General features: G+C 40.0%; 1 protein-coding gene across 1 annotated transcript in view; it reads left to right on the top strand.

Annotated features, from left to right (window-relative positions):
* LOC136866885 (death domain-associated protein 6) overlaps positions 1–14246 on the top strand; it is a 282179-nt gene that overhangs the window by 149561 nt on the left and 118372 nt on the right. Inside the window, exon 5 of the mRNA XM_067143978.2 lies at positions 1682–1782. Within this exon, the coding sequence (XP_067000079.1) occupies positions 1682–1782 (101 nt within the window). The remainder of the gene's footprint in view (positions 1–1681; positions 1783–14246) is intronic.

Genomic DNA, 14246 nt, shown 5'->3' with positions numbered 1-14246 from the left:
AAATGATCAATGTAGATATCTGCAAGGATTCCTGAAGCTGGTGACCCCATGGGAAGACCTATCTGTTGGTAAATGACATTATTGAAAGTGAAGAAATTGTTGTTCAAATTACTACAGGTTGGTGAAAATCATTAGGCCTTGTGTTATTTGGGGTGTTATGTTTGCTAAGCTTTTTTTTTTTTTTTTTTTTTTTTAAGAGCATTCCATTTCTTGTCAAGAGTGTTTTGTTTCTTTAACAAAGTGAGGTTAAGTTTGTTAAAGACGTGTAGTTGAAAGGACGTCCATTCGAGGGGGCAAAGAAGACTGGAAACTTCTAAATGAGTTTCATATAGTTTGTGGTTCAGGAGAGATTTATTTTTATGGAGAAATTTGATTTCCTCTTTAATCCAGATTTTATCGGTTTTAAGCGGAGTCGCGCGAGTTTTTGCTGTGTTTCTATGAGTTTTCTTGGTAAATTTTAGAAAATTGGGGGTTACGTTATTAATCAAGCACTAATTTGGCGACCTTTATTTTGAGATTGCAATAAAGATTAGCTTTCTTGCTTGCCTGGATGGCATCTTGTAATACCCCAACTTGCGCATTTAGATCTCGAATAATAATAATAACATTTTCCTCATTAACTGTATCTTCCAGGTCTTGCCGAAATTTCTGTTTGTCTTCCTCACTGCAGCCTGTCTGTGGGGCATACACTTGTATGATGGTGTACTTAGTGTTCTCCAGTTTCATGAACATTTTAATGATTCTATCACTTTTGCAGATAACTTCAGCTGTAGCATCAGTCCTTTCGTTAATTAAGAATCCAACACCATTTTTCGCTACCTTCTCCTGTCCACTCCAGTATAATTTATAACCTCCACAAAGTGTCTTACTTCCAATCCCTTTCCATTTGGTCTCACTTAATCCCAATAATGATATTTTTCTTCTATCCATCACGTCTAGGAGTTCTAACTTTCCAGTTAATGATAGAATGTTCATAGTTCCAATTCGGTATTTGGGTCTCTTTTTTATTTGGGGTTTCCTTTCAGAACATTGTATATCATCAGCCTTACGGTCATCATACTTTACAATTGTCTGAGAGGACGTGTCAGTCCGGTCTATAATATTCTTTCCGAGGCTCTTTTTCTTATTGAAAGCAACTGTACTCAATACTCTCCTGCTGACTTGCTAGGCCTAACGCATAAGAGGATTTTCTTTCAGGGTTTAAACAATCAAGTGGACAATTAATTTGCATAAAAATTTTTGCATCATCAGCAAACAAAAGCAATTCAGAATTCTTAAGTATATTTTTAATGTCATTTATGTAGAGAGTAAAAAGTAAGGGCGCAAGGTGAGACATTTGAGGAACTCCACTGGTAACAATAATAGGTGCAGAAAAATGATTCCTTATTTTAACAATCTGCAGGCGATTTTTAAGATACAATTCAAACCATGAGAGGAGAGGCCCATTAATTTCGTAGCCTGTTAGTTTTTGCAGCAAGATATTGTGGTCGACAGTGTCAAAAGCTTTTGAGAAGTCTGTATAAATGCAGTCAACTTGGGAGTGGTTCTCTGTTGCATCCAAGAGGAACTATAGAATAAAAGAAGATTGCTACAGGTTGACCGTCCTGAAAAGAATCCATGTTGCTCATCAATGATGATGTTTCTAATCATGATCCTTATTTATGTATTTTCTTCATTCAAGGTACAAGGAGCGGTTTATTCAGGTCCATCGCAAGCTTCAAGAGTATGAGGGAGAACTGGGCACCAATGCGGATCGAAATGTCAAGAGAATTACCTTTTCTGGTATGTTTTGATTTCACTGTCTGATTTTAAGGTCTAGTTAGTAAGTTAATTGGTTGCCTTTACTTCCTAGCCTAGATATTTACCGTATATGCTTCATTGTAGGTTTGCATGGTACGGATAGTAGGTCAGGATTAGGTTCATTAATTTGTCTGAATGTAAAAATTTCTAATGTAAATCTTTGATTATTAATATTGAATGTGTCAGGGACAGTTTTGAAATACAGTACTAGTACAGTGAAACCTCGTTAGTGCGTTCCTCATTAACACATTTTCCTGCTTAACAAGTCGGAAATTCGAAGTCCTGATTCTCATAGTATTAAATCTATATAAAAATCTTATCGCATCACAAATTTTCGCTATTACCACTTTGTATGATCACATTTTTCCTAGACCTGAAAATGTTACTGTATTTGTCATCCCTTCTGAAAGAAACGCGATTTCCAACTCTGTGAAAATTTTGATTAGTCTTAAGAGGGGATGGTTCAAGGTAGGTAGAGTATATTAGGTAGGCCATTTCCGCTCATAGCGCTCTCATAGGTTGATCCCGCGTGATGTAGCCGGGAGGGCTAGAAGCGCTCGCCTGCATTGCCTGAATGCAGCATAAACCTCGATAATTAGGAAAAATTAAGTTCAATTTCTTATAAATAATTAAAAGGTTGGCCTTATGATAATAACGTGGTACTTTATATACCATCTGCAATCAGTGATATAATACCGTTGATAGAAAATAGAAGAAACTCTGCGAAATTACACCTTAAAAGCTGGCTGTAAAAACAATACATAGAAACACTGGAATATTTATTGATTTATTTGTATTTAAAACTCACGTTTTGATGACATAGGAAGTATTCCATCCTTAACAACTCCAACGTTTCATCTACGTGTTCATCTACGGGTACAGGTGTTAACGACCCCTCAAAAATATCTATACATAGTTCATTACTTACGAAGCTCTAGAATTCTTCCTCATTATCAGCATTAGGATGAAAAATACCCGTATCACTCGGTGATGAATTATTTTCAGCTTTCACTGACACTACAGGAGAGAGGGATTTCATTACTCCCTGTGAGTAATAGACGTCGAATTCTGTTACGAACTTCAAAAGGGGACGGATTGCTATTAAAAAACTCCTAGGCCACGGACACGTGAAAAAAATTCTCCAAGCAGTCTTGGTTTAATCTGGCAGTGAAAATATAAGACACATTTGCATGTTTCATGTCTTCAAAAAGTCCTAAGAGAGAGTTTATAGATATTATGAACCCCTTTTAAAATGGAAGTAAAGTTTTCCATTTACCAAATCTCACTTGTGAATTACCTTCAGAAAGCGCTTCAGAGTATTTTCCTGGCTCCTTAAGTTTAAGCTGTATCCGCTCCTAAGGGGAGTATTTTCATCTTTAGGTGCCCTGGAGTTCAACACGTCGAAGGTGTCATTGACTAGCTCGATGAAGTTGCTTTCAGTGTCCTAAGTATACCGCACTACCAGAGCTGTGCCTCTGGAAAATAACTGCGCCGCCATTCTCACATTCTGATGGGATCTGCCTGTTACACTCAGGCGAGCCTCCTTAATATGATGTGTAGTTGACAGGTCCCCTGTTTGAGTTTGTAACAGGTGTTCTATTGTCTTCTGAAATTCTGAACCATCAGCTAACATCAAACCTTCATCTAAAAAGTGGTTTCTCAATAATTCCAAGAGGTGGGTTACATCACAGAACACGCTCACCTTCCTTTTATCATCGACTGGATTGGCAAAAGAGCTCTTGTCCTTGTATACGTTTAGTTCCTTCCACACTTTGGCATTTTTGCCCCCCTCCCCATGTAACAAGTTACTGCGACAATATGAATGTCACAAGCCTCAAGTTTACTAATTATGTTTCTTAACAACTCTGACGTCATTGTCACGTCAAAATCATTAAAAAATGGGTTGCTTCCATGCAGCAAAGAGCCCTCGAACCATCGCTACCTGGACGTTACTGTGAGGCCCTAGTATGTGATCATCAGATGAATGGTATGAAATACCATATATATCTATATTCATTTCATCAAATGTCAGACTCCTTGTAATTTACTGTGCTGGCTTTCAACAGATATAGCACCTCTGTTAAAATTCCGGGCCTACATTTAAAGCACCGAATCCATTTTTGTATGGTTGAGCGACATGGTCAAATAATCATATTATGCTTTTCTGGAAAGCGATCTCCACTCGTTTATTGCCTCCCAAGAGACATCAAATCTGCCTTGGTGTAAAACATTTGGACAGAACCTTAACTATTACCCTGCAACTAACAAAAGAACCTGCACAAAGCTCACTTCTCCGCGCATTCTCTCAGAGTGGATGTCTGATATCATAGGGAGTAGGGGAGGGGGTCACATGCTGTCTGGCCACCGTACTGTGTACACTGTGAAGCACTGTTACACAAGAGTTTCGCTGTCACTTCTGTATCCATTTTAGCGCTCTTGTTGTTTTGTCAGTTTTATTCACATTTCTTTCTTTAGTTGTAATTTATAGTCCTATAATTCCTTCGCGTGTAGCGTGAACTGTATTGGTAAATGTTTTTATGTATATAGTGTTGAACAGTGTTACCTAGCGACCTTCAAGGGTCATTACTCATTACGGAGCACATTAACCAGGTGAATAAACTAAATTCTTGACTCTGTAAAAAACAGAATTAGAAATATCGGCAGTTGCGCAACTGGTATGCCAACACACACACACACATCTAAAGCCGCTCAGCAGCGAAATAATTGATGGCAGCCCAGTCTTTCAGCTATATAGTGTTGTGTACCATATTATTCTAGTGAGAGTGTCATTTGAATGTACAGTAGTTATGGCTGCTACTTTTGAAGTCTGGTAGCAAATCTGGATGGCCTGTAAGGGGACAAGCCAGAGAAATAGTATATAACGTAGCTGCTCACTTACGAGAACAGAAAGCAGTTCATAAACTGCATTATAATGTAGTGGCTTCAACAAGTGAAGCAACAGGGGTTTCAAAGTCACTGGTGAAACGTATTTTAGCGGAAGGGAAAACGTCTATGGCCAAGGATCGTTAGCATTTTTCTACACCTGATGGCAAGAAAACAGTCCACAAGAAAAGGATCGAAACAGACGACTTCACAAAAGAAGTGACACGTCGGAAAATGAGCTAATTTTACGTGATGAAAAAATACTGTACCTACACTGGACAAATCGAAGTGTGTGTTAAAATCGGAAAAGATACTTGACTGTAGCAGAGAGTATCTTCGACGGTTATTTTGTGTTGTTCATATTATGTCCTCTGTGTGTACGCTTATTGGAACAGATACTTTTATTTATTTTTTTTTAAAAAAATATGGTTTACAGCTTGGGTATTGTAAGTAGTTCCATTTAACTCAATGCTTAATACTTTTGGCCACTTTACATTTACTTTCGTTCTTTTAATTGCATTGTGTTTCCGGCTTTAATGAAAGAATAACCTCAATCGAAGAGCCTGACTGCAGCTACTTGCAGTATGTGTTAACGCCAGCTTGACAGCCGGCATGTCTGTCAGCCAGCTGCGCGTGTGCTTGTCCTTGATTCGTCGGGTAACATCGGGATAAACCGAAACAAGCTGCGCGAACCGAAGTGGCAGAGGGTTCTTTTGTTTGTTGTCGGTTAATACTTCCTCTCCGTCTACACTCTTCTTCACCTTTAGCTGAGACGGTTATACAGTGGAACCTCGATTCTCCATTTTTGGAGGGACCACCGGAAAAAAACTTACAACTCGGGAAAACGTAATATCCGGGAATGAATGAACCATGAACAATTTGGCTAAACATCACCAAAAAAAAAAAACTTAAAATCTTACAAACACCCCTAAACCAAACCAAACTACAGCCCCAATGGGCCTTCTGCCTACCAAGCGACCGCTACTCGGTCCGAACGCCTGCAGATTACGAGGTGGTGCATGGTCAGTGTGACAAACCCTCTCGGCTGTTATTCCTGGCTCCCTAGATTGGGGTCGCCATCTCACCATTAGATAGCTCCTCAATTAAAGGTAATGAGTGAGCCTGGAACCAGCCCTCATATCCAGGTAAAAATGCATGACCTGGCCGGGAATTGAACCTGGGTCCTCCGGGTGAGAGGCAGGCAAGTTCGACCGTGGGGCCGGCTTCAAACATAAATTACCGGTACGCGACTTAAAAGTTTCGAAACATTACATTCAGTTTTACCGGGGAAACTTCGTCGGTTTCCTCTGAAAACAACTTTCAGTTCAGCAACTTTGATCGGTCAAACTGTTCGGAAAACCTAATAACATCAAGCCAAACAATCGACCACAAGTATTTTTTAATTCTCTAATCTAATATAATAAAATACATTGGATACAAAACTGCCCAACATGATGGCGAAATCCCTTTTTCTTTAAATCTTCTATTGTAATTTGGTCACCGGTATACTGTTCGTAATCAGTTTGTGGAAATCTTGTACCGCGCAAATTAGGCCTACGACCTACATCGACTCTTAGAGGTTATGTTTAACTCGAGAATATTGTTTCAAATATAAATATCGATTTTCAAGTTTTCGAATGCATTATATTCAATTATGTCCATCACTAATCACGATTAAATTGGAAAGAGAAAAAATATCATCAAAACTTCCGAATTTACTGTTATTCGCGACCTTGAGCTCAGCTGGAAAATGCGCTCGCTGTCCAAGTCGGTACGAGTGTGAAATGATGCAAAGGTTTTTACATGTAATGTGCGCAAATAAACAACTGTGGTTTTAGCATTTTAACACAACATGAAATTCCTAGTCTTACAATAGGTCCAAAACAGTAATAGGCAATCCCAAAACCTCCCATGGCTTTATGTATGTAAGGTGCAACATCTGTTCTGGTCTCGATAATGTAAGCGTATACGATAATATTAAAATACAGAATCTGTGTTACTTAAGAAGGAACAGTTTAGATTCCTGCCTGAAAGCTCGGTGACTATACAGTGCCCTGAGGGAAGTGTCGAAAACCTGTTCGGAGATACCCTCGGGAGAAAAAAAAAGAAAGAAAAAGAGAGAAAGAAAGTAAACATCTAACCCTGGACATAATGTAGACGCTTTGCAAGTACGAACATTTGACGAAACTTGTTCCGTCTTCAAGCAGAGCTGTCGAAATGCGCTCTGTCTCCTTCCAATTGTTGTGGACACTCTCTGCTTTATGATTTCGATTCTCTAAACAGTAGGCCTACCACCCGAATGCGATGCTAAGATGGTCCCTTATGCAAGTTCACCGACGATCGCTGTTCCGCTTCCTCAAATTACCGCACTGACTGGACGTTAACACCAAGATCCGCAAGTATGCCGTCCTTTCGTGAGATACAGTTTCTTGAAAAATGCATGATCGAGGATTTAGCGTTGATGGGACTGAAATTTCTGAACGGTTGATACGGGAAATCGTTTCTTCAAGGAATGGATAATGCGGGATTTTTACAACGTGATTTAATTAGGATGCTCGTGGGACCACATCATTTGAACGGATAATACAGGAAAACGTAGTTTCCGGGAACGTATAATCGAGGTTCTACTGTAGTCGTCTTTTTGAGACTAGATATTCTAGATACCTAGGTCCCTTGAGCTTCTTTAGAGCAGCCTCGCTTTGTCTGAAAATCGTGTTTTCCTTTCCCAAAATCTCCACTCGCTTACGGAGTTTTAAGATCTCATTTTCAAGCGATTCAGTGTTAGTCGCCTGGTAAACTTTTCTTTTCTTTGGTGACAAAGTCTCTAATGTTGACGGCGCCCACTTCTTCACGCTCCTAACTTCATGACGCAAATCTCTGTCACTTGAAATCTGTAAAATGAAGATAAACCTTTATGAGCGATCATGTTTTAAACATATATAAAATCGAAACTACGATAGGTTAAGTAAAATAAGCCTAACTACTTCACGTTTGAAGTGTAAGTTAATATACTGTCGTAACTCTGTGCTCTCACATAAATCGTTGAATCGAATCCAAGCCTTCTGAACAAAAGTCAGCTACCCTAGCCAGTATACAGTACCATAGCAAGACAGAATCAGTTTATTCATACTTCCACGTAGCTGGTCAAATTTATTATGATTTATTAAATATTGTATTTATTGAATATTAAATATCATTAAATATTGTATGAAAAGTAGTAGACAGATAGGCCTACTTGCTCTGCTGTTTGGCTCGGAACGGTGCTAGTGTTTGAACACCACCATGACAATTTGCAATGGACAGAGACAGAACAGCATTTGCCTGCAAGATTTTTCTCTGCGGTAGTACCAGTAGTTCATTTCTCAAATCTCGTAAGGATTACTTTGTTTGCATTTCATAATCCTCTTGACGAAAATGTATGGAACATATTCTTGCATTATCAGGATTAAATTTGTCACTTTGCTTACAGTGCAACACCCACACTCGCTTAATCTCCTCACGTTTTGGAAATCTATGGTACACGACACCAGTTGTTTTCGATCCCCAATTAGTACATTGTGCCATAGCACAATTAACTTTATATTTAGAAACCTTACTCATCTTTAACACAACAATCAACACAATATGGAAAATGTTACAAAACTACGTACCGCAAAATAGACCTATACTGAAAGCGAGTTCCTTATCGTTCACCGCAACAGCTGCCGAAAGGAGACCTCCACGTGACGTCAGCATGAGGCGATGTTACGCTGGAAGCAAAGCGCGGGAGTCGGGAATGAGCTCCCCTGGGTATGGTTATCTACTTGTACCAATAAACACCACCATATTGAAGTCTCCACAGTTGCGTGATTATGAGAAAAGGTGTTTCTGAACCTAAGTTGCACTTCCGGAGAGCAAGCCATTAACCTCAGCAATGTTCAGTTTTGCTTGCCGAGTGAGCCTGTTTGTGCTTGTATTTCGCATTCCATTCAGAAGGTAGAAATGTGTTTTGTGTTGAGTAGATTAGGAACATACAGTAGTTAAGTGAAATTGACTAGCGTGGTGCATATTTGTCTTGTGATAACCTAGTTATGGATACGGAAAATGTAAAATTCCTTAGTAATCAAGATAAAATCTGTCAGAAAGTGGACTGGCTTAAGCGTGCAGAGGTCACAAATGTTGAAACTTGCTCCTTTGAGTTTCGACTCGATCACTCAAATTGATATAATGTCCAATAACGGACCAACTATATTGGTATTGCATAAGTTGGTCAGAGTTTTGTTCGATTCAAAATGGCGGCCAGAGTCATTCCTCATAGTTGCACGTGTCGAGTGTAATCTCCAGTTCATCGTCTAAGCGTGTGACCAGAAAATGTTTGGTTACCCACTGCTCCAAAATAAAAGGCTCCTAGAAAGTGTGATCTGCAATAATAATTTCAATATATTTGTTGGTCTCTGTGCACATGTTTTCTTATTTGTTGTCTGGTGTTTTTCACACCTTTCAGTGTACTGGCACTTGTTATTTCATAATCCCCAGCAGAAAAGGTTTTTATATTTGCTCTCTCGTGTTCTTCACACCTGTTAATACTTTCCTTTCGTCTTTAAAAATGGTAGATAGGTCTATAGTTTTCACTGCACCCGGGGATAAACGACGTAAAATGCCCTCGCGTCAGAAAAAATCTTATCTGGAGTTTCCATACCCCTGTTGGATAGTTTATATTCGTATATTCATTAGTACATTTTCTCGGTTAACAAGTTATTTTTCCTTGTCCCCTGTAAAAATGTCATAACAAGGTTTCACTTTATATGATTTTCACAGTCAGTTTGACAAATACTGGGGTGAAATGCTGATAATTTCACGATTGAAAAAGCGTAAAGAGCTTAATGTTTTTAACATTTGCAATTGATGAAGTTAAATTATGGTTTCCTTCTAGGAACCTTATTTTTTATATTTTCTAAAATTATTTATCCTGAATTAACCGAGCAAGATAGCCACACCATTAGGATTGCGTAGCTGTGAGCTTGAATTTGAGGGAAAATGGGTTTCAATCCCACCATCAGGAGCCCTAAAGGTGGTTTTTCCATGGTTTCCCATTCTCACACCAGGCCTTAAGGCCACGGCCACTTCCTTCTCACTCCTAGCCCTTTCCTATCCCATCATCGCCATAAGACATACAGTGTGTTAGTGTGACATTAAACCACAGTTACAGAAGTTTTAATAATGTTGAGAGGTTTGCAGTCAGTTAACCGTTGCTCTCGCTCGTCGTCTGTTGGCTCACCATGCTCTTTCATATTCCGAGAAGGAATTATGTCACTATATTTGTGAAAACACAATAGAAAAGGTGCCTGCCTGGTGGCCATGATCACTAAGATGTCAAGTCTATAGTGGTCTGACGCTGCAGTTAGCCATTTCGAGTTTTGCTGGTCGAAAAAATTTTCACCATCAGAATGTTGGCCGGCACTTGATCGTGTCAAAAGCCTGGCTTCAATTCCAAACCTCTCTGCAGTGTTCTTATGGAGTGAGGACGTATGATGCTATTGATGGTGATTCGTCCGTTGGATGGAGACTTAAAGTTTTGAGCAGACTCCTTGACGTTATTCGTCAGGAGTAGGCTACGTGATGACACCAGGTTTCTTTCTCTCTTTCCCTACCTCATTATCATCATCCCACATCCAGACGCACAGATCACCCAAGGCGTCAAATAGAATACTTGCCCCAGGTTGACCAAACGTGTACCAAAGGACTGAAGTAAAGGTGTAATAATACCTGTACTAGAGGACCCGTGCAGCATATAACTCGTCTTGATATGCCTGTCTAGTCACATTGTTTTTCCTGCCCTTTTCAGTGGCTTTATGAACATTTAATAAGAAGCGTGTTATAGTATGCTACAGTTCATATTCATCTTCTGATGTAACTTTGATTGACCGTGAGAGATCCAGGATCTAGTACAGTCGCCTATTTGTGTAGACTATCAGCCGTTCTGCATAAGCAGTCCGTTGCCCAGGGTACGCAATGAGGAGGTTATCTACACGTCGCACATCATGAAGAAACTAGCTGGTACAACATGGGGAGATGATGCATCCTCACTACGCACTCCTGCCCTCACCAAGGTTTATCCAGTGGCTGAATATAGTGCCCCGGTGTGGCAACGTAGCGCTCATACTAGGAAGTTAGACATCCATTTGAACAAATGTATGAGAACCCAATCCTGTGGCTACATACTATCAGTAACATACCACCGGGGCTGATGACCTTGATGTTAGGCCCCTCTAAACAACAAGCCTCTAACATACCCCCACCGGAACTGAGACGACAGGAAGCAACTATACGCGAGTGGAAAAAGTTACACCATCCTGATCATCTACAGAATCTCCCAGTCAATGTGGTCCTTACTGACCTACCTCCTTCTCGTCTCAAATCGAGGAACCCAATATGGCATGACATAACTGGCTTCAATGTCCAGGAAAAATGGCATCAAACCTGGAGCTCTGCATGTATGAAACACCACAACTGGACTCCCAGGATTTCACCTGAAGAGACACCAATGGTCTAAACTCAACCGTTTAAGAACAGGCCACGCTAGATGTAATGCCATGCTACATAAGTGGGGACTTCGGGAATCCCCTGCCTGTGACTGCAGAGCAGTCAGTGCAACACATTATTGAGGAGTGCCCTCTGAGGAAGTACGGTGGACCAGCCCAAGATGTCATCAGTGCTACACCCCCCTTCTTAGAATGGCTACAGCAACTGGACATTGATTTGTAAATGTGAACGCTACCAACATTCTTGTCCTTGTATATGGTGTAAATTTTACTTTTCTTTTGTATACTTGCCATACGATAAATAATAAATAAACAATTCGTATTCAGAATTCATCCATTCTGATGTCATCGTGCTGTCTGTTTAGTAAAAATCTTTCTCTTTTTAAAAATTGTTTGATTTATGTCGCACCGACACAGATAGGTCTTATGGCAACAATGCGATAGCCTAGGAGTGGGAAGGAACCCGCCGTGGCCTTAATTAAGGTACAGCCCCAGCATTTGCCTGGTGTGAACATGGGAAACCATGGATAACCCTCTTCAGTGCTGCCAACAGTGGGGTTAAAACCCACTATCTCCCGAATGCAAGCTCACAGCTGCATGCCCCTAACTGCACAGCCAACTTGCCCGGTGGTAATATCTATACATATATTCACTTTTTTATCCTGCAGTTCTTGGTGTAAAGCTTGGTATTGTATTGTAGAAGGCAATGGTGTTTTTAATCGCCTTTCTGCTATACAGAACGGTTGTCTTTTGAGCTCATAGATTAGTCTCGAAGGGGCATTTTTTGCCAGCCAGAGAACTTTTTCTAGCATGGCATTCAGTCTTTCTAGTGTAGCTAGGTTATCCTTCGATAGATGTTCCCATAGAATGTCTAAAGCGTAAATCATGATGGGTTCTGTTTGTACGTAGTAGCATCTAACTTAATTAGGAACGCTCTGCCATCTGTTGAATATATTTGGAAGCTGGGAAAAGTTAGAGAATCAAAGAGTATATAACAGGAATAATATTCTTCCACGATCGGAGGAAGTGTATACCTCTGGCTTGACAGGTAGTAATCAAACATGGCTGCATGCAGTGACATTACCTAGGATGAAAATCACATACAGTCTTATTAGAATATTAATGAAAGTGATAGCCACTTAGCAACTTGCTAAGTACCGAATGTATTGCAGGTTAGGGTAAGCCTTTGCCTGCAATTACTGGTACCGAGCTCGATAGCTGCAGTCGCTTAAGTGTGGCCAGTATCCAGTACTCGGAATATAGATGCAGGAAGTAGGAAGTCAAGAGAATTGTACAGGAAGAAAAGTTGAGAAGGATTTACAACTAAAGGGAATATGAAAATGATATATGGAATGGTAAAAAGTAAAAGCTCACAGATGCGTGCCCCTAACTACACGGCCAATTCGCCACAGCCACGGCTGCTTCCATCCCACTTCTAGCCCTTTCCTCTCCCATCGTCGCCATAAAACCTATCTGTGTTGGTGCGACGTAAAGCAGCTTGCAAAAAAAAAAGGGGGGGGGGGGGGGAAAGCAATTATTAGAGTGATCATTTAATGATTTGATTTTATGATTACTCAAAGTTGGGTGAACTTAGAGACCTATCAGTGTTTCATGATTCACTGACAGGTAATTTCGGGGAGAATAAAACAAAAATGAAGCGAATTGGTCCAATAGAACGGACGGACGGATTTGCCAAAGCTGTTTTTAGTAAACTCTTTTAGTATATAGATTTAAGAATGGGGACAAGATGATGTGTGGTAATTATCGAGAGGAAAGCACTAATATTCCAGGTAGTAGAAATATTTTAAAGGATTCTAGAAAAGGAAATGAGAGAAAGATGGAATGACAATTAGAAGAAAAGCAGTATGAATTTTGAAATGGAAGATCAACACTAGACCCCATCTTCATTATGAGGCCGTTAACTCATTGGGCCCGAGCCATGGAACTGTTCTGTGCTTCGTCTCGGTGGACCAAATGCTGGACCACGGAACTGTTCCGTTGTCTCATTTTACTACGTAATTCAACTTTTCCTCAAGAGATGGCAGAGTGAGTTGCATTTATGATTTGAGTAGGGACTCTTTCTTTGCAATGTTATATGCTCTTTGCTAACATATATCGATAGTGTGCTTGGTAATATTAGTTTGAAGTGGGCTATCTCTAGACTTTGAGATTCGCTTGTAAACAAGATGGCTGCCAGTATAGAACTGATATTTACCGATATATAACACCTTTTAGGAACTAATGATGATTAGGAATGTGATTTTTTTCAGTGAAATTAGTAGTAACATTAGTAATAGTGTGAGCAACGCTCCTGAAGAATAAATAGATGTGGAAATCAAAGAGGAAGTGTAAAGAGAAGACTGTGTTACAGCTCAGCAGGCGGACTGAGCATGGTCCCTTGATGTTAATAAAATAAAATGTTTTACTTTATTCCTTGTTTCGCAGTTTGTGGTATGAAAATCTTTTGTTTTCATGTATATTTAAATCTTTAATGGTCTTGTAAGTAAGAAATTTCTCATGATATGAAGCGACACTATATTTCCTCCAAAATAATCCCAGCGCCAATGCAGTTTCAATCCAACAAATATGCAGGGCTCAATGGGTTAATGCTAAAACGTTGAGAATACAGAAGAGATGCCGGGTGAGTTATATGTGGTTGGGGGCGCGCAGCTGTGAGCTTGCATCCCGGAGTAGTGGGTTCAAACCCCACTGTCGGCAGCCCTGAAGATGGTTTTCCATGGTTTCCTATTTTCAAACCAGGAAAATCCTGGGGCTGTACCCGAATCAAGGCCACGGCCGCTTCCTTCCCACTCCTAGGCCTTTCCTGTCCTGTCTGTGTTGATGCAACGTAAAGCAAATTGTAAAAAACAGAAGAGATATGGTGGTGTTATTCCTTGATTTAGAAAAGGCTTAAGATAATGTACCCAAAGCAGAGGTATGGAAAGTAGTGCAACTGTAAGGATTTGGGAAATAAATTATATAATACATGCAAGCAGTGTATGAAAATTGTTGCAGTAGTGTCGTGACACACATGGGGAGAAC

Source organism: Anabrus simplex, chromosome 3 (assembly GCF_040414725.1).
Source record: "Anabrus simplex isolate iqAnaSimp1 chromosome 3, ASM4041472v1, whole genome shotgun sequence".
Taxonomy (NCBI): Eukaryota; Metazoa; Arthropoda; class Insecta; order Orthoptera; family Tettigoniidae; genus Anabrus; species Anabrus simplex.
Note: the sequence above shows the minus strand (reverse complement) of the source record. Positions and strands in the feature narration are given on the sequence as shown.